Source organism: Mastigoproctus giganteus, chromosome 14 (genome assembly GCF_048544385.1).
Source record: "Mastigoproctus giganteus isolate SK-2022 chromosome 14, ASM4854438v1, whole genome shotgun sequence".
In the NCBI taxonomy this organism is placed as follows: domain Eukaryota; kingdom Metazoa; phylum Arthropoda; class Arachnida; order Uropygi; family Thelyphonidae; genus Mastigoproctus; species Mastigoproctus giganteus.
This window is the reverse complement of record NC_143588.1, coordinates 37,134,012-37,154,210: the sequence shown is the minus strand read 5'-3', so window position 1 is coordinate 37,154,210 and position 20,199 is coordinate 37,134,012. Positions and strand designations below refer to the sequence as shown.

The window sequence follows — 20,199 nt, the reverse complement described above, 5'->3', positions numbered from 1 at the left end:
TAAATAAATAATATTATTTGTTTCGCATGTTGGATATTTGTGTGTTTCTTTATATTTATTGAAAAGTGATCCGAGTTTGTTATAAGTGGAAAAAATAAGAGTGATGTCTGTACCTGCAAATATTCGCTGAAATTGTCCTGCAAGATTACTATGATAAGGAAGGACAAGATGTGTTTTACTATTTATGATGTGTTTTATGGGATTACTGATATTATTTTTTGCGATGGAAATGGTATGTTGGATTAATTTTGGAGGGTAATTTCTGGCTATAAATTTTTTTGTGAGATATTGTAACTCTTTGGATAGGTCGTTTTGTGAGGTGCTGAATTTAATGGTGTTGTAGATTTGGTTATAGAGAACGGATTTAGAGGTTGATAGCCTAAATAAGTTTAAGGCTCAGCTGGACAGGTATTTTGAACGAACAGAGGGGTGAAGTGGAAGTGGGTTTTTTTTTTTTTTTTTTGGCTGATGCTGCATAAGCTTGCTTTCTTGCATCAAATGCCTCTACTAATGCTAATGCTAATTTTTTTATGATGAAAGGGTGGTGCGATGTAAAATGCAGGAATTTCCCTGTGTGTGTATGTTTTCTATACTTTACTTTACATACCCACTCCAACAACTATACTTCCTTAGTTGACTCAGCTATTACCATATTAAAATTAAAAAACAGTTACAAAATTTTACAATTCGAAGCCCTCATTATAGAATGGTTTCGTCACCACTCCGATCTAAATATTATAAATGCGAAACTCCCCTTCAGTTTTTCTCCGGTTTGGAATCTCACCAATCTGAGATTCCCGCAGGTAACAAAGTTCATCACGGGATTACAAAATTCTTCTTAAATACTGTACGCGTTCCCTTTTCATTTAACTTGCCAACTGAAGACATTTTTTAACGAAAGTCCTTCATCACGAATTTTGGCTTATCCACTATTTAGAATCCCAATTTAACCCAATTTAATGACAACCAAGGACGAAGTTAGTGCACTTCTACTTCCTTGCGCATATTTTAATCCCGTTTCCATTATAATTACTATTTACCCACCCCTTAATTTAAGACCCAATCACCTTAAAGCTCGTCAACTCTTGCCATTCAAACCATAACAATTGCAGATTGATCAAGGTGAGTACTGAAAAATTAAACCCCTTGCTATTTTTTGAATTTAGTCTTTAACTTTCATTAAATCGTAAAATTTTTTCTTTTGGTGACTGTTATTTTAGTCCTACTGATTTACTAATTTTGCCATATAGTTATTTCTGATGCCTTAGAATTTATTACGTTTTGAGAAAACTAAACCAAAACCAAATTGTCTCATTCATCATAGTGGCCAACTGGGCTAGCCGGGTGGGTAAAGTGCCTGCCTAGCAACCCAAAGGTCGCGGGTTCGAATCCCGCCTTGGGGTTGGATCAAACTACTGCAAAAACCTTGGGAGGTGCATTATTGCCACAGAAGGCGATACGCCAACAACTACCAAAAAAAAAAAAAAAATCATCATAGTGCCAAGATGAAGTCACATGATTTCACCATAAATCACTTGTCACTTCATATATTATTTTCATTCAGTTTGGCCCTTCGCAGTTTTTGCTTGGTAACTAATGCATTGCACTTAATGAACAGTAGCAATATTCCCCACCAGAGGTAACAGTTTGTAATTAGTGTTCCACCAATATACTCTTTTATTGCATCTTTAGTAAAGGAGAGAAACAGGGTGTCTATGGTTTTTTAGTTAAGAAACACATAAAATCTAAGGAAGTGCATCCAATTGATGTGGGTGGACAATGCAATGTTCAGTCTGTTTGGTGTGACATAAGCATTGGGAAAGGAAAAATGAGAGTAGGTGTGTGTGTGATGAATCTGATGAGTATAATGAGCAATTGTGCAGAGAAATAGTGGGCCAGTAAATCAGAATTTCTTATATTGGGGGATTTTAATTTCCCAGATATTGACTGGAATTTGTGGGTTGGTCACTCACACACTAGCAAGGCTTTTGTGGATTTTTGGATGATTGTTTTCTACAGCAGCACGTTCGGGAGGCAACTAGAGGGAGTAATACTCTTGATCTGATTATCAGTAGTGATTCTTCATGTATCAAGAATCTGCAGATAAAGGAACCACTAGGTGGCAGTGATCACATTGTGCTGAAGTGGGATTTACTCAAAGAGGTAACTACCATCAAGGGTAAAGGGAAGGGTTTTTGCTTTCATAAAAGTAGTAGTAGTAGCATGTGATGCAAGAAAGCAAGTGTTATGAGCTTATGCAGCATCAACCAAAAAAAAATCACACCATTCCCTCAAAATGCCTGCCCAGTTCCTCCTTAAATTTATTTAACCTATCAACTTCCACAACGACAGATGTTCCAGCAATTAACCACCTGCTGGCTAAAGGCAAATTACCGCACATCTATTCTACATCTGTCTTTCTTAATTTGAATTTATGCCCCCTTAGGTTCGTAATCTGAACAAGTGGAAGGATCCCATCACAATTCAGTGTGCTTAACCCATTCAAGGCCTTGTACACCTCAATCAGATCACAGTGCAGGTGCCTAGTTTCCAGCCACTGAAATTTGCAGAACTTAAGCCTCTCTTGGTAAGAGGATCCCTTCATTCCCCTCACCAATCTTGTTGCCCTTCTCTGTACACACTCAAGCAAATCTACATCCTTCCTAAAGTGAGGCCTCCACACCTGTATGCAGTACTCAAGGTGTGGCCTGACCTTATACAAAGAGAAAATCACCTTTTCCCTGCTACCAAAATTCCTATATACCATTGACAAAACCCCTGCCCTGGCAACCTGTCTGCATTGCTCAGAAAACTTCATTTCTGACTGCACAATTACTCCCAGGTCTTCTTCATTTTCTACAACCTTAAGTGTAGTACCACATAGTTGTTACCTTTCTCTGGGGTTACTTCTACTCATATGGAGTACTTTGCATTTGTCAAGGTTAAACTTCAGTTGCCACTTCTTAGTCCATCTGCCCAAATTTTCTAGATCCTGTTGCAGTAGCACACTGCCATTACTGTCATTAACAACCCTGCCAACCTTTGTATCATCTGCAAACTTCGACACTAAGCCTGATATACCTTCATCAATATCATTGGTGAAGGTATATCAGGTGACTACAATGGTCTGAGACAGTATTTAAATTCTATACAGTGGAACCAACTGATGATATTACCAACAGCAAAGTCAAAATGGGATGCATTCAAAGAATTAATCTTGAAAGCTACTAGGCTTTTCATACCAACAAAAAAATATTGTTCAAGATTTATGCCTAAATGGATGTCAGATGAACTATTTAGACATGTGACAGAGAAGAAAAATGCATGGAATACATATAAATTAACACATGACACAGATGCCTATGATAGATATAACTTGTTCTGTAACCAAGTTACAAAGGAGGTTAGGCAGGCGAAGGCAGATTACAAGAAATCTTTGGCAAAGGATGCAAAGAAAAACAGCAAAGAGTTCTTTATTTATGTAAACTCTAGAATGAAGGGTATGAATCAGGTTGGTCTACTTGATATCGATGGTTCAACTGTTGATGATCCTGCTCAGGTAGCTAACAAACTAAATGAATATTTTGCATCAAAATTCACACATGAGGAGTTATTCAGGGAGGGGAATGCCAGAGGTGTATTGAACTCTGGCAGTAAGAAAGATAACCTTGTAATAACTGAGAGTAAAGTGGAGGAGAAATTGTTGAAGATAAACACAAGAAAGGCACCTGGGGTGGATGGAATCTATCCAGTTATATTAAAGGAGGTGGCAAAGCAAGTAAGCAAACCCTTAGCCATAATTACAAAAGCTTCCCTGGACTCAGGGGAGGTACCCATGGACTGGAGATGTGCAAATGTGACCCCAATCCACAAAGGATTATCAAAGAGAGACAGGTAATTACAGACCTGTTAGTTTAACTTCTGTTCCAGGGAATTTAATGTGGGCACTGGTTAAAGAAGCATTGTAGGATCATCTAGACAAGACTACATTTATAGCTCGGACACAGCAAGGGTTTGTTAAGGGGAAGTCTTGTCTGACTAATTTAATTGGATACTATGATGTAGTCACAAAGGAACTGGATGCAAAGAATAACTTTGATATAATATATGGACCTTAGAAAAGCTTCCTGTTGCACATGGAAGACTGCTTCACAAATTAGAGCAGTTTGGCATTGGAGGCAAAATGCTGCTATGGATAAAGGGGTGGTTGAGGGGGAGAAGGCAGAGAGTGGTACTCAATGGACACTGCTCTTCGTGGACTAATGTTATTAGTGGAGTCCCTCAGGGTTCAGTGTTGGGTCCATTGTTGTTTTCTGTATTTATAAATGATATTGATAATGGTATATCAGGCTTAAGGTCCAAGTTTGCAGACGATACGAAGGTTGGCAGGGTTGTTAATGTCAGTACACTGCTGCAACAGGATCTAGAAAAGTTGAGCAGATGGGCTGAAAGGTGGCAAATGAAGTTTACCATTGACAAATGTAAAGTACTACATATGGGAAGCAGTAATCCCAGGGTAACGTATCAACTCTGTGGTACCACACTGACAGTGGTAGAGAATGAAAAGGACCTTGGGGTAATTGTGCAGGCACATATATATATATATTTTTTTTTTTTATGAGAACCCCAAACACGAAAGGTATGAAAACCTATAGTACTTAGTACCGTGCATGGGTTGAAGGAGAAGTATGGGGGAGAGGGGGATGCTGGAAACTTTGCTCTAGAGACTAAACATGGGTTTCACCACTTCAAGCCTCCAATAAGCAAAGTGGTGGTATTTCACCGGTTGATGAAAGTCATCTACCACCTGAAATATATGAAGTTTTCTGAGCAGTGCAGACGGTCTGCAAGAGTAGCTCATGGTGTCTTGTCAATGATATACAGGAATTTTTCTAGCAGGGATAAGGAGGTGATTATCTCCTTGTATCAGGCATTGGTCAGGTCACACCTTGAGTACTGTATTCAGGTGTGGAGGCCTCATTTTAAGGAGGATGTAAAGCTGTAGGAACGAGTATAGAGAAGGACAACAAGATTAGTGAATGGAACAAAGGGTTGCTCTTACGAAGAAAGACTTGAGTTTTGGAAATTACAGTGTCTGGAGTATCTGCGATGTGATCTGATTGAGGTGTATAAAGCCTTGAATGGTTTGAGCATGGTCAGTGTGGATGGGATCCTTCCTTCTGCTCAGAATAATCACCTGAGAGGGCATAAATTCAAATTGAGTAAAGACAGTTGTAGAATAAATGTGTGGAAGTATGCCTTTAGCCAGCGGGTGGTTAATTGTTAGAACAAACTGCCATCTGTCGTCGTAGAAGTTGATAGCTTAAATAGATTCAAGGCAGAACTTGACAAATATTTGAAGCGAGTGAATGGGTGAAATAAGGGTGTGTTTTTTTTTTTTTTCCCTCTGGATGCTATATAAGCTTGCTTTCTTGCATCGTGTTCCTTTGCTAATGCTAATTGGTCTCTGACAAATCCTATTATTTACAAAAATTACTTTCCATCTAAATATTGAATATATTGAAATAAATGTATAGCCAATTTTTAGCTGATTTCTTCCTCTTTGAAATATATGCTAGTAGCATGTACAGTAGATATGAGTATATACAGTATTCACTTTTTCCAGTTTCCAATATGAAATTGCTAGTTCTTTAAAAAGTTTTTTTTTTTTTTTTTATAATTCATTTTGGGAGACATGATCATACTTGAAGTTTATCCGAAACCACAGTATGAAGAAGTACATTATATCAAAGTTACACTACATTTTATTTTTAGATAGCTTGTAGTATTATAGAAAAAAATTAATGATAAATATTATTCAGTATTTCATGCGTCCATTTACATTAGAAAATTGAATCTTGTTGCAGCAGGAGTTGTTATTTCTAACACAGCATTTTGTTTTAAGTTATTCAACTTTTTAAAATAGTAAATAAACAACTGAAAATATGAGTGGAAAGCTCTTATTAAGACCAGGAAAAAGCTAATTCTGTTGGTGTCTTCAGACTCTTCCAAATAGTTAATAAAATTATCTTTAAATTAGATATTCAGGCTCTGATATTAGATTGCATCATTGTTTTGTATTAGGGTGTGGACATTGTAAAAAAATGAAGCCTGAATATATGGATGCAGCTGCCAAATTGAAGCAACAAAATGTATGTAACAATGTAATTTTAAATTTAATTATTCTGATTAATTTGATTTGTATAACATTTGATTATGAAAAATACAAAACATAATTATAATAAAATCTTTATCTTACAAGTGCAAAATGATACTCCACTTGATGTTAGGGGTGGTAATCTTGCTTTTTAAGTACATTTTTCATTTTACCCCATAAATCTACACTGTGCTGCCACTTTATTGGGTACACCTACCTAGTAGCTTGTAGCCTCCTTTATCCTTCAAAACAGCCTAAATTCGTTTAGGCATGGATTGAACAAGATGCTGAAAATGTTGTGCAGGAATGGAGTACCATGCAGACATGAGTGTGTCATGCAATTCCTTGAGATACGAAGGAGGAGTAGGCCTGCAGTGAACAGCCCTTTCCAGCTGATCCCAAAGATGTTCAATAGGATTGAGATCCGAGGACTGAGTGGGCCACTGCAGCAAAGAAAATTCATTGTCATGTTCCTGGAACCATTCCATAGTGATTCGGACTTTGTTCACTGGTGCATTATCCTGCTGGAAATAACCATATGACTGAGGATAAACTGTCAACATGAACGGATGCACTTGGTCAGCAACGATGTTTAGGTACAATGTGGCATTCAGACATGAATCTATGGGTATCATTGGACCCAACATGTGCCAAGAAAACATTCCCCACACTATAACACTGCCCCACCACCTTGCACAGTAGTCATCAGACCTGACTTGTCCAGGGATTCGTGTTGTTTTCACCAAATTCTGAACTTTCCATCAACATGATGCACCAGCAACTTCGACTCATCAGACCAAGCAACTGTTTTCCAATCCTCTATAGTCCTGTGCTGGTGTTGCTGTGCCCACAGGATGTGTGCTCTCTTGCTCTTCAATGATAACAAAGGTACGTGATGTGGCTGTCAGCTGTTGTAGCCCATTCACGACAAAGTGCAACTAGTGGTCCATTGCGCACCAAGATTGTATTCTGATGTGATGTGCAATAGTTTGGCCCATCTGTTTGCTTGATTGCACAATTCTAGCCATCCTCCTCTGACCTCTCTCATCAACAAGCAATTTTCTTTCACAAGAGTTCCATTGAGAGGATGTTTTCTATTCGTTGCACCATTCTCGATACACCCTTGAAACTGGTGCGTGAAAAATTCAAGAGAACTACCGTTTCAGAGATGCTTTTTCCAGCATGTCTTGCACCTACTACCATGCCATGTTCGAAGTCTGTTAGATCACTCCTTTTCCCCATTCTTGCTACGGTTTGTAAACTTAACTGATTCTAGAAAGGTTGTTCTGCTGCATTTATATCCACAACTGTGGTCATGTGACTTGCAATGTTGTGGGACAAACCATTTGTGTGCACAGTAGGAGTGTACCTAATAAAGTGGCAGCAGTGTATAAAGTATATATTGAACAATTTGATATTTATGAAACTTTAACATGAACAAATTTGAGTTTTTTCTGAACTCTTCACTTTCCCTGAAACAAAATGATTTGAATCAAGTATGTGGCTTGTTAATGTTTGGCTAGATCTCTTTACATGTACATTGTAGGTTATGAGGTAAGATAGATTGTTTGCATGACTAACTGCCTGTTTTTTCTTATTTTCTCCCGCCCACTTTTCCATTTTCTACTGTTTTGTTGAATTATGGTGAACTTTCAAAACCTTACTAAGGAGTGCATTCATTCTGTACTGCATAAGGATGATTCATGATGAATGAAAAGTGATTTAGTATATATGATAGAACAGAAGAGGGCATAGGACAATTACAAAGCAATATAAAAGGTTCAGATTAATCAGATAATTATAAGAGTTGATTCGTATTAACTCAACAGTTCCGGTTAGGTAGATTAAATCTAAGTCTATGAAATATCTCTCTGGGTGATAAAAGAATTAAGGACAAGGAGTTTTTATTCATATAGATATATGCAGAAGAAAAGAGTAAACCAGATAGGACCTTTGCACAGTGGTAATCATACATAATCCAATCATATTGAAATTGGCTGTGAAGACCCAACATACCATTTACTGTAAATTGTGAGGATGTGGGTGGTCTCAGATTAGATGATCTTGGATTGGAGAAGTGCCAATTTCTTGTCAGTCTAGAAAAGGGTGGGGGAGATGTGATGGGTAATAATGGACTTGTCGGTTTGACCCCAAGCAATGGAAACTGTCAAGAGTACATTACAGGAGCATGTTGAAAACAACAGCTTTGCAATGAAGCACATCTTGCTCCAAACTGATAAAGTAATTTTATGTAGTCATAGAGGAATTTTTGGGCTTGAGTAGCAAACATCAGTTCATTTAAAGTATCTCTATACTTAGAAATGTGCAAGTAAGAACACAAAAAGGAAATTCACCTTTCTTTACTTAGTACATATATTTTACTAACCAATTAATGCTTTAGCCACTTGGCCTCTAACAGAACTACTTTCCTCTCTGTGTTGGAGTTGGAAATCTTTACAGAAAAAAAGTTCTCTTGTGAAAGAGTGTGAAAGGAGTAAACATGACTAAAATTGGCATAATTTATTTTCTAGTTGTTTATATTCCTAGTAACAATACTTTAGTTTAATTTGAACTTAGATAGAGATTTTGTAGGTTATTACTTAGTATCAGTAAGGGTATCTAATCCATGGGTTTGAAAAGTTTTGCAGCTCCTGCAAACACTAAGTTTTTAATTATATTTAGACGGTTTATTGACTTAATTGTTAGATTAAGTTATTTTCTATAAGTAGCTTATAGACCTAGTCAAGCTCTGTGGTTTATTTTGAATTTAGATAGCGCGATTTTGAAAGTAATTAATAGCTCATGTTCGTAGATTTACCATTCGTAACTTACTCCCATTGTTATATGATACAACGTATGCCCCCAAACTAGATAGCATAAGATTTAATGGAAAACTAGATAACAAGTATAGTAGTATCAATTAATCAGTAAAATTTACTAAACTTGTTAAATTTCATTGTCAATTAAATTGTACTTTTTTTAACTAAATACATATAACTACCTAGTTTTTCCAAACGTCACATTACAAATTAATACGTATAACTTGACAGGAGATAAGAAAGTCATATAACATAACTCAGAGATAATATTCAATACGGAAATACATATATATATATAGTGTTATAACTGTATTGGGTTATATAACGTTTAGGGTTATATTTTGTATTGGAATTTTATTTGAAATTGAATAGAAACTCCTTACATGTGTGTATACGATGTGTGAGGAAATCAGGTGCCAACTCAGCATTGTTATGAGTCTGGGGGGGGGAGATGCTCTCGAAGGATTTAAATTGAGGAGTCCATCAAGCTCTCAGCTGCCCACATCAATGCCAGAGTTTGTACTTGAACACAGCGGGAACCCCAAGGCAGAATGCGCTGGCCTGAAAGGAATTAGTTGCTGTTGGTAATTCTATTGTCAGGGAAACGGGGAACATATTGTGCAAAAAGGATAGGTGGAACAGAACCACGGTATATCTGCCACGGGCAAAGGTTGATGACGCTGCAGAGCAGATATAATCTGTTAAAGGCACAAAGTCTGATATTGTTGTACATGTTGGCACTAATGATATTAAGATTAGGAGACCAACGGAATTACTTAACAAGTAAAGGTCAATGTTGAAAAAAAGCCATGAGTTAGGGTCGAAAATGAAAGTGTCTGCAATTCTACCCAGACACGATAGGAGGGGGTGCATGATGAAAGCCATGTTGATCAATTTGGCCCTGGACAGATTGTGCAAGGCTCAAGGGATAGAATTTTTCTCAGCCTGGTCTGTGCTTTTACAGGGATGGGATACACTTAATTAGAAAGGATGCAAGAATATTTGCTGATGCTATCAAGGCAGTGTTAGGTGGGTGGGAAAACTGCTCGCTTTTTTTTTATTTTTTTATGGAAACTCCAAACACAACAGGTATTGGAACCTATAGTACTTAGTACTGTGCTTGGTTTGGAGGTTGAGAAGACGAAAGAAGATATTTGTTGACATTAGACTTGAACTTCTATAGACTGTAATTTTCGGGAAATACATATGAAGGAAGGTTGTTCCAGAAAACAGCAGTTGAACAAATAAATTATGAAGATGAAAAGTTGGTTCTGTTAGTTTGAAGATGGACAGTAAATGGATATTGGTGGCACTTGTTTGGACTGTTTTGAAAGAGAGAGCGAGAATTATAGAAGCCAATTCAGAAGAACAGTGCCCATGGAAGTATCTCTAGAAAAGGCATGCCGCAGAAATAGTACATCTATGCAGAAAGTGGAGAGACCGTTAGACAGGAGTCATTAATTAACCTAACTGCCCTCTTCTAAATGGAATCTAGGAGCCTGAGAGAGGTTTTGGGAACACTGCCCCAGATGTGGGAACAATATTCCATGGTAGGGCAGATTTGTGATTTGTATAGAGTGAACAGTTGTTTGGAAGAAAAGTATTGCCAAGAGAGAAAAGGAAAACCAAATTTTTTAGATGCAGAGGAAGCAATATTTCTAATGTGCTTGGGCAAAGAGAGATTAGAAGTCAGAGTAATCCCGAAAAGAGATATATCATTTTGCCTAGAAATCGGAGTGTCACCAAAGATAAGCATAGGAGCAGCAGAAGAATCGTTTTTATGAGAGATAAGACAAGACTGAGTTTCAGAGGGATTGAAATCAACTTAAGTTGTCTTTGCCCCACTGGAGAATTACCTGGAGATCGGTATTTAAGGAATTGGTAGCGAATATTCGAGAAGTTGAAGCTGATTTAGTAGGGCAAGGTTTCTCAAAATGGAAAGTGGAATGCAATGTGCTATAATCAGCAAAACTATGTATTTCCAGTCAATGGAAGAAGGTCATTAATATACAAGAGGAAAAGAGTGGTGGAAAGAACTGAACCTTCAGGGACACCACCATTTGTGGAGAAGTTAAAAGACAGAGAGCTATCTGCCACACCCTCAGTGTGCGATCAGAGAGAAAACTGGATAACCATTTACAAAAAACAGTTGGCAAACCATAAGATGGAACCTTGTTTAGAAGACCTTTATGCCAAACACGATCAAAAGCCTTTGAGATGTCAAGAGCAACTGCTTGTATTTCACCAAACTTTTCCTTTGAATTTGTCCATAAATGTGTAACATGAGCCAGAACTTTACCAGTGGATCGACACTGACGGAATCCATACTGGCGATCGTTGATGAGACGAAGGTTTCTAGGTAGTTTAAGAGTTGGCAGTTAATTGATTTCTATATTACTTTAGAAAGAGTAGAAGTAATTGATGGGAGGGATTTGTCACCCTTTTTAGGAACTGGCTGGATATGAGCAAATTTCCAAGCACAAGGAAAAACACCTTTGGATGAAAAAAGGCAGCAAAGAACAGGAGTAAGTTCAGGAGCAGAGGTTTTGAGAACAAGTGGAGACATACCATCAGGACCTGGGCTTTCTTAGCATCAAGATTCGTCAAAATCCTTCTGACATCCTTTTGACGGAAGACCACAGGAGGCATTCAATGGAGCATGTTTGTAATGGTGGCAGGTGTTTTACCAAGATCATTGATACAGGAGTTGGAAGAAAAATGGGATGCTAGTAGGTCAGCTTTATCCTTGGCTGAAGTGACAACAGAACCATCTGGTTTTGAGAGAGGAGGTAATTGAATCAGAGATGAGCAAAACTTGCGGCCAATAGCTTTGGCAAGAGAGCAGAATGCTCGGCTACCATTAGGGTAAGAAGCAAGTTTTCTACTCTTAGCCTGTTCAAAATCTAGTTTGGACTGAATAATAACTGCTTTACAATTGTTGGGAGCTTTGGTGTAGGCAAAAAATTAAACTGAATAATTGGAAACAAGCCAATTACGATATGCAACATTGTTCTCTTGAACAGCTTGTTGTATGGTTTTTTAAGAAGCATTAGTAACTAAGGCCATATTGCTCCGGGATATGCGGTGGTCATTCCCTGACCTTTCCGCTCCTCCGTATTTGGTGGTGACGGGCTCGAACCCCGGTTTAATCAAGAAGCGTGTGCTACGCACTGCTGCTCCTTCCCACCTGGCTACGGAGGCGCCAATTGAACAGCCTTAGCACATTTATTGGAAAACCAAGGTTTAAATAAAGGATGAGATTTTAAAGTGGATATGGTATAAAGGATTCCATTCCTACAAGAATAATTTCACTGATATGATCTGAGCAAACATTGAAGTCAGAAGTTTTGAAACAGTAGTCCGACCAAGGAAAGGAAGAAAAGAAATCTTGCAGGTCAACCCAATTTGAATTCTTGTAAGCCAAACAACACGAGGTTGGGAATTGCCATGAGATAAAGGCTTCATTGGAGAAGAGACAATCACCAAAGGCATGAAAATTGTGATGTGAGGTGCCTAAAGGACCACTCACTTCAACCATGTACTTTAGCATTAGCATTAGTAGAGGCATTTGTTGCAAGAAAGCAAACTTATGCAGCATCAGCCAAAAAAATAAATAAATAAAATAAATAAATAAATAAATAAAAAATAACCACTTCCACTCCACCCCTCTGTTCGTTCGAAATACCTGTCCAGCTGAGCGTTAAACTTATTTAGGCTATCAACTTCCACGACAAGGGATGAAAGTCTGTTCCACCAACCAACCACCCGCTGGCTAAAGGCAAATTTCCTCACATCTATCCTACATCTGTCTTTCCTCAATTTGAATTTATGCCCTCTCAGGTGATTATTCTGAGCAAGAGGAAGAATCCATTCAGCATTGAGCATGCTCAAACCATTCAAGGCTTTATACACCTCTATCAGATCATCTCGCTGGTGCCTAGTCTCCAGACACTGTAATTTGCAAAACTTAAGCCTTTCTTCTTAAGAGCACCCTTTGTTCCATTCACTAATCTTGTTGCCCTTCTCTGTACTCGTTCCAGCATTTCTACATCCTTCTTGAAATGAGGCCTCCTGACCAGTATACAGTATTCTAGGTGTGGCCTGACCATTGCCTTATACAAGGGAATAATCACCTCCTTATCCCTGCTAGAAAAATTCCTATATATCATCAACAATACACCATGAGCTACTCTTGCAGCCCGTCTGCACTGCCAGAAAACTTCATATCTGCCTGCACAACCACCCCCAGGTTCCTTTCATTCTCTACAACTGTCAGTGTGGTACCACAGAGTTGATACGTTGCTCTGGGGTTGCTATTTCCCATATATAGTATTTTAAATTTGTCAATGTTGAACTTCATTTGCCACCTCAGCCCATCTGCTGAACCTTTCCAGATCCTGTTGCAGTAGCATAGTGTCAGTAGTGTCCTTGACAACCCTTCCAACCTTCGTATCTTCTGCAAACTTGGACATTAAGCTTGATATGCCATCATCAATATCATTTATAAATACAGAAAACAATAATGGACCCAATACTGAACCCTGGGGTACTCCTCTAATAACATTAGTCCACGATGAGCAGTGTCCATTGATTACCACTCTCTGTCTTCTTCCCCTCAACCACCACTTTATCCATAGCAGCAATTTGCCTCCAATGCCACACTGCTCCAATTTGTGCAGCAATCTTCCATGTGCAACAGTATCAAAAGCCTTTCTAAGATCCAAGTATATAATATCAAAGTTATTCCCTGCATCCAGTTCTTTTGTGACTGCATCATAGTATCCAATCAAATTGGTCAGGCAAGACATCTCCTTAAGAAAACCATGCTGTGTCTGAGTTAAAACTGAAGTGTTGTCTAGATGATCCTGCAGTGCTTCTTTAACTAGTGCCTCCATTAATTTTCCTTTAACAGAAGTTAAGCTCACAGGTCTATAAAATTATTTGTGTCAGCCTTTGATCCTCCTTTGTGAATTGGGGTCACATTTGCACATTTCCAGTCTATGGGTACCTCCCCTGAGTCCAAGGAAGCTCTCATAATTATGGCTAAGGGTTTGCTTACTTCCTTTGCTGCCTCCTTTAATATAACTGGATAGATCCCATCCACCCCGGGTGCCTTTCTTGTGTTTATCTTCAACAGTTTCTCCTCCACTTTACTCCCAGTTATTTCAAGATTCTGTAGCTTACTGCTAGAGTTGAATACACCTCTGGCATTCCCCTTGCTGAATAACTCCTCATGTGTGAATGTCAATGCAAAATATTCATTTAGTTTGTTAGCTACCTGAGCAGGATCATCAACAGTTGACCCATCGATATCAAGTGGACAAATCTGATTCATCCCCTACCTTCTAGAGTTTACATAAGTAAAGAACTCTTTGCTGTTTTTCTTTGCATCCCTTGCCAAAGATTTCTTGTAATCTGCCTTTGCGTGCCTAACCTCCTTTGTAACTTGGTTACAGATCAACTTGTATCTATCATAGGTTTCTGTGTCACGTGTTAATTTGTATGTATCCCGTGCATTTTTCTTCTCTGCCATATGTCTCATTAGTTCATCTGACATCCACTAAGGCCTAAACCTTGAACAATATTTTTATTAGTTGGTATGTAAAGCCTAGTAGCTTCCAAGATAAGTACTTTGAATGCTTCCCATTTTGAATTTGCTGTTGGTAACATCATCAGTTGGTCCCACTGTATAGAATTTAAATACTGTCTCAGTCCATCGTAGGCGCCTTTACGAAAGCAATAACCCTTCCCTTTACCCCTAATGGTAGTTACCTCTTTGAGTAAATCCCACTTCAGCACACTGTGATTATTGCCACCTAGTGGTTCATTTACCTGCAGATTCTCTATACATGAAGAATCACTACTGATAATCAAATCAAGAGTATTACTCCCTCTAGTTGCCTCCCTAACATGCTGATGTAGAAAACAATCATCCAATAAATCCACAAAAGCCCTGCTAGTGTGTGAGTGACCAGCCCCCAAATTCCAGTCAATATCTGGGAAATTAAAATCTCCCATTATAAGACTCTCTGATTTACTGGCCCACTCTATTTCCCTGTACAGTTTCTTATTATACTCATCAGAGTCATTAGGCATATAGCACACCCCCTACTCTCAATTTTGATCTCCCAATGCTTATGTCACACCAAACTGACTCAACACTGCACTGTCCAGCGATGTCGACTGGCTTCACTTCCTTGGATTTTATGTATTTATTAACTAATAGCATAACCCCTCCTCCCTTTCTATCCTTTCTGTAGACATTGTACTCCCTAAATTCCATTTCTGCATTCCTTATATGTGTGACACTACGTCTCTGAAATCCCCACAGTATCTGCCTTTGATGTTTTGAGCAATACCTCAAATTCATCAAATTTATTTACTAAACTCCTAGCATTGGTGTACATGCAAGTATACATGCACCTGTTCTTTTTCTTAGCTACCCGGCCGACCGGGCTAGCCGAGTGGGTAAAGTACCTGCCCGGCAACCCAAAGGTCGCGGGTTCGATTCCCGCCTCGGGCTTGGATCAAAGTACTGCAAAAACCTTGGGAGGTGCAATATGGCCACAGAAGCCGATGCGCCAACAACTACCAAATCAAAATCAATCTTAGCTACCCTAACACAACCCATGTGTTTACTTGTACCCCAATGATTCCCAGCAGTCTCTGAAATATCCTGCATCTTATTTTTCAGGCTGCAGCTCATTCCAATATAAGCAGTGCAAGAATCACTTTCATCTCTGCAAGTGGCTACTGCTAATCTATTAGTCCTTGTATATCTGCGAAAAGATCTAAACCTCCCAAGGACTTCCTAATTCATTCACAAATATACGTGGTGTCAATTCTAATCTCAACGATGTCCATTTCCACTTGCAGTCTGCCAAACCCCATGTACTTTTTCTGACAGAATCTCAGTTATCCGTTGATTCAGCTTCTGCTCATCTCAGATGCCCAAATTATTCGTTGTATGATTCCTTTCGCCTCAAAGGTGGTACTTGTGCATATGTCCGTTCTGATATTCCCTGTCAGAGACTTGGAAATTTGGAATCTCCTCTATTTGATCTTCTCTGGCTTAAAATCTCTCTACCTCATTGTGTTAAATTCATCTGTTGTCTCTACCGTTCTCCCAACTCCACCAATCACTTGGAGCTCTTTGACTTCCTCTCTTTCCAACTTGACTTTCTCCAGTCCAATTTTCCTAACAGTGAAGTAATTTTACTTATTGATTTTAATGTTGACAACTCCAGCTGGCTTCCGTTTTCTAGTCACACCGACCCAGCAGGTCGAGATGCTGAGGCTTTTGCAATTACTAATGACCTAGCACAGATTGTTCATTTACCTACAAGAATTCCAGCAATCCTTATCATACAGCCAATATGCTTGATCTTTTTCTCACAAACAACCCTTCTAAGTACACGTTTGAAGTGAGAGGTCCTTTAGGCACTTCAGATCACAACTTGGTTATTGTCTCTTCTCCAATGGAACCTTTATCTCATGGCTATTCCCAACCTCATGTTGTTTGGCATTACAGGAATGCAAAATGGGATTACCTGTGAGACTTCTTTTCTTCTTTTCCTTGGTCGGATTACTGTTTCAAAACTTCTGATGCCAACGTTTGTTCAGGTCGTGTCAGTGAAATTATTCTTGCAGGAATGGAATCCTTTATCCCACACTCCACTTTAAAATCTCATCCTTTATCTAAACCTTGGTGGTCCAATAAATGTGCTAAGGCTGTTCAAGAGAAGAATGTTGCATATCGTAATTGGCTTGTTTCTAATTTTCAGTTTCATTTTCTGCCTACACCAAAGCTCGCAACAATTGTAAAGCAGTTATTAATCAGTCCAAACTAGAGTTTGAACAGGCTAAGAGTAGAAATCTTGCTTCTTACCCTAATGGTAGCCGAGCATTCTGGTCTCTTGCCAAAGCTATTGGCCGTAACTTTTGCCCATCTCTGCTCCCACCTCTGTCCAAACCAGTTGGTTCTGTTGTCACTTCAGCCAAGAATAAAGCTGACCCGCTAGCATCTCATATTTCTTGCAGCTCATGTATTAATGGTAAAAAATCTTGGTAAAACACCTCCCACCATTCCCAACATGCTCCGTTCAGTGCCTCCTGTGGTCTTCCGTCAAAAGGATATCAGAAGGATTTTGATGAATCTTGATGCTAAGAATGCTCCAGGTCCTGATGGCATTTCTCCACTTGTTCTCAATACCTGTGCTCCTGAACTTACTCCTATTCTTTGCCGCCTTTTTTTTCACTTTCATATTCCAAAGGTGTTTTTCCTTCTGCTTGGAAATTTGCTTATATCCAGCCAGTTCCTAAAAAGGGTGACAAATCCCTCCCATCCAATTATCGTCCCATTGCAATTACTTCTACTCTTTCTAAGGTAATGGAGAAATCAATTAACTGCCAACTCTTAAACTACCTAGAAACCTTCCGTCTGATCAACGATCGCCAGTATGGATTCCATCAGTGTCGATCCACTGGTGATATTCTGGCTTATGTTACCCATTTATGGACTAATTCAATGGAAAGGTTCGGTGAAACACAAGTAGTTTCAGCAAACATCTTCTTTCGTCTTCTCAACCTCCAACCCAAGCACGGTACTAAGTATTATAGGTTCTAATACCTTTCGAGTTTGGGGTTCACATAAAAAAAAAAAAAAAAATCAAAGGATTTTGATCGTGTTTGGCATAAAGGTCTTCTAAACAAGCTTCCATCTTATGGTTTTCCAACTGTTTTTAGTAATTGGCTATCCAGTTTGCTCTCTGATCGCTCACTGAGGGTGATGGTAGATGGCTCTCTGTCTTCTAACTTCTCCACTAATGCCGGTGTCTCCCAAGGTTCAGTTCTTTCCCCCACTCTTTTCCTCTTGTACATTAATGACCTTCTTCGATTAATTGGAAATCCTATCCATAGTTTTGCCGATGATAGCACATTGCATTCCACTTTCCATTTTGAGAAACGTTGTCCTACTCAATCAGCTTCAACTTCTCGAAAATCTGCTACCAATTCCTTAAATGCCGATCTTCTCCAGTGGGGCAAAGACAACTTAGCTGATTTCAACCCTTCTAAAACTCAATCTTGTCTTATATCTCGCAAAAAGGATTCTTCTGCTCCTATGCTTATCTTTAGTGACACTCCGATTTTTAGGCAAAATGTTATATCTCTTTTGGGGATTACCATGACTTCTAATCTCTCTTGGCACAAGCACATTACAAATATTGCTTCCTCTGCATCTAAAAAACTTGGTTTTCTCTTTCGCTCTCGGCGTTACTTTTCTTCCAAACAGATGCTCACTCTGTATAAATCGCAAATCCGCCCCGCCATGGAATATTGTTCCCACATCTGGGGTCGTGCCCCCAAAACTTCTCTCAGGCTTCTTGATTCCATTCAGAAAAAGGCAGTTAGGTTAATTAATGATTCATCTCTAACAGAGTCTCTCCACTCGCTTTCTCATAGACTTACTGTTTCTGCTGCATGCCTCTTCTACAGATACTTCCATGGGCACTGTTCTTCTGAATTGGCTTCTATAATTCCTCCTCTCTCTTTCAAAACAGTCCGAACACGTGCCGCCAACAGCCAACTTCCATATACTGTCCAACTTCAAACCCACAGAACCAACTTTTCATCTTCGTCATTTATTCATTCAACTGCCGTTTTCTGGAACAACCTTGCTTCATATGTATTTCCTGAAAATTACAATCTACAGAAGTTCAAGTCCAGTGTCAGCAAACATCTTCTTTCGTCTTCTCAACCTCCAACCCAAGCACGGTACTAAGTATTATAGGTTCTAATACCTCTCGAGTTTGGTGTTCACATAAAAAAAATCTAGCAGTTTTCCGACCCACCTAACACTGCCTCGATAGCATCAGCAAACATTCTTGCACCCTTTCTATTTAAGTGTATCCCATCTCTGTAGAAGCAGTCTCTCCTGTTAACAAGTACAGACCAGGCTGAAAAAAATTCTACCCTTTGTGCCTTGCACAATCTTTCCAAGGCCGAATTGATCGACAGGGCTCTCATCATATACTCCCTCCTATCGTGTCTGGCCAGAATTGGAGGGCAGACTTAGAAGGGTTGTTTGTGAGAAAAAGATCAAGCATGTTGGCTGTATGGTTAGGGTTATCTGGTATTGTTGTAATTAAATGAACAATCCGTGCAATGTCATTAGTAATTGCAAAGCCTCAGCATCTCGACCAGCTGGTTCAGTGTGACTAAAAAACGGAAGCCAACTGGAGTTGTGAACATTAAAATTACCTCACTGTTTGGAAAGTGAGACTGGAATAAGTCAAGTTGCAAAGAGGGGAAGTCAAAGAGCTCCAATTGATTACTGGAGTTAGGAGAATGGTAGAGGCAACAGATGAATTTGACACAATGAGGTAGAGAGATTTAAGCCAGAGGAGATTCCAAATTCAAGTCTCTGACAGGGAATATTGGAATGGACATATGCACAAGTACCATCTCTGAGACGAAAGGAATCATACAGTGAATAATTTGGGCAACTGAGATGAGTAGTAGTTGAATCAACCAATAACCGAGATTCTCTCAGAACAAATACATAGGTTTTGGCAGACTGCAATTGGAAATGGACATTGTTGAGATTATGAGACCATATATATTTGTGAAAAGAACTAGGAAGTATCTGGGAGGTTTAGATCTTTTTGCAAATAAGTTTACTGTATTAGTTTGACAATTCATGGTGTATTCAATAGTAAGAAAAAGTGGGGGGGGGCATTCTCTATAAAGTAATGAAATTTTTGCATATGGTTGGTAAGAATATACCCAGATACTTGACATAACGTGGCCTCTATAATTCCCTCCACATACACACTACTCGGACTCCCTCCAATCACTATCTGGCAGAGTAGGGGTAGCAAGATTATACACTAGCTGATCCGGAAGCCTCTTAAAGAGTTACCAATAAGTTTGGTTCGGTGTACTAACTACCAGCCAGCCAGCCGGAGAATACCGTTTTGGAGCTGTATTCTTGAAATGCAAGGAAGATTGGATCTCTCCATGATGTTCATCATAACCTCAAAGGTCATCAGTCATACAGCATGATGGAAGAGATGGGGAAGGGTTGATCGGAACTTAGCTGCAGAAACTAAACATGGGTTCCACCACTTCAAGCCTCCAATAAGCAAAGTGGAGTATTGCATTGGTTTAAGAGCGTCATCTACCACATAGTATTGCCTGGTAACACAGAGGAGCGGCATTGCT

The 20,199-nt window shown here is 39.0% G+C and overlaps 1 protein-coding gene across 3 annotated transcripts in view; it reads left to right on the top strand.

The window, feature by feature from the left end:
• The window catches only part of LOC150075068 (protein disulfide-isomerase A5), a 755,693-nt gene that overhangs the window by 420,824 nt on the left and 314,670 nt on the right, over positions 1-20,199 (top strand). For all 3 annotated transcript variants that reach the window (XM_090388976.1, XM_090388975.1, XM_090388974.1), the window contains one exon: positions 6,085-6,152. In XM_090388976.1, coding sequence (XP_090245102.1) covers positions 6,085-6,152 — 68 coding nt within the window. The remainder of the gene's footprint in view (positions 1-6,084; positions 6,153-20,199) is intronic.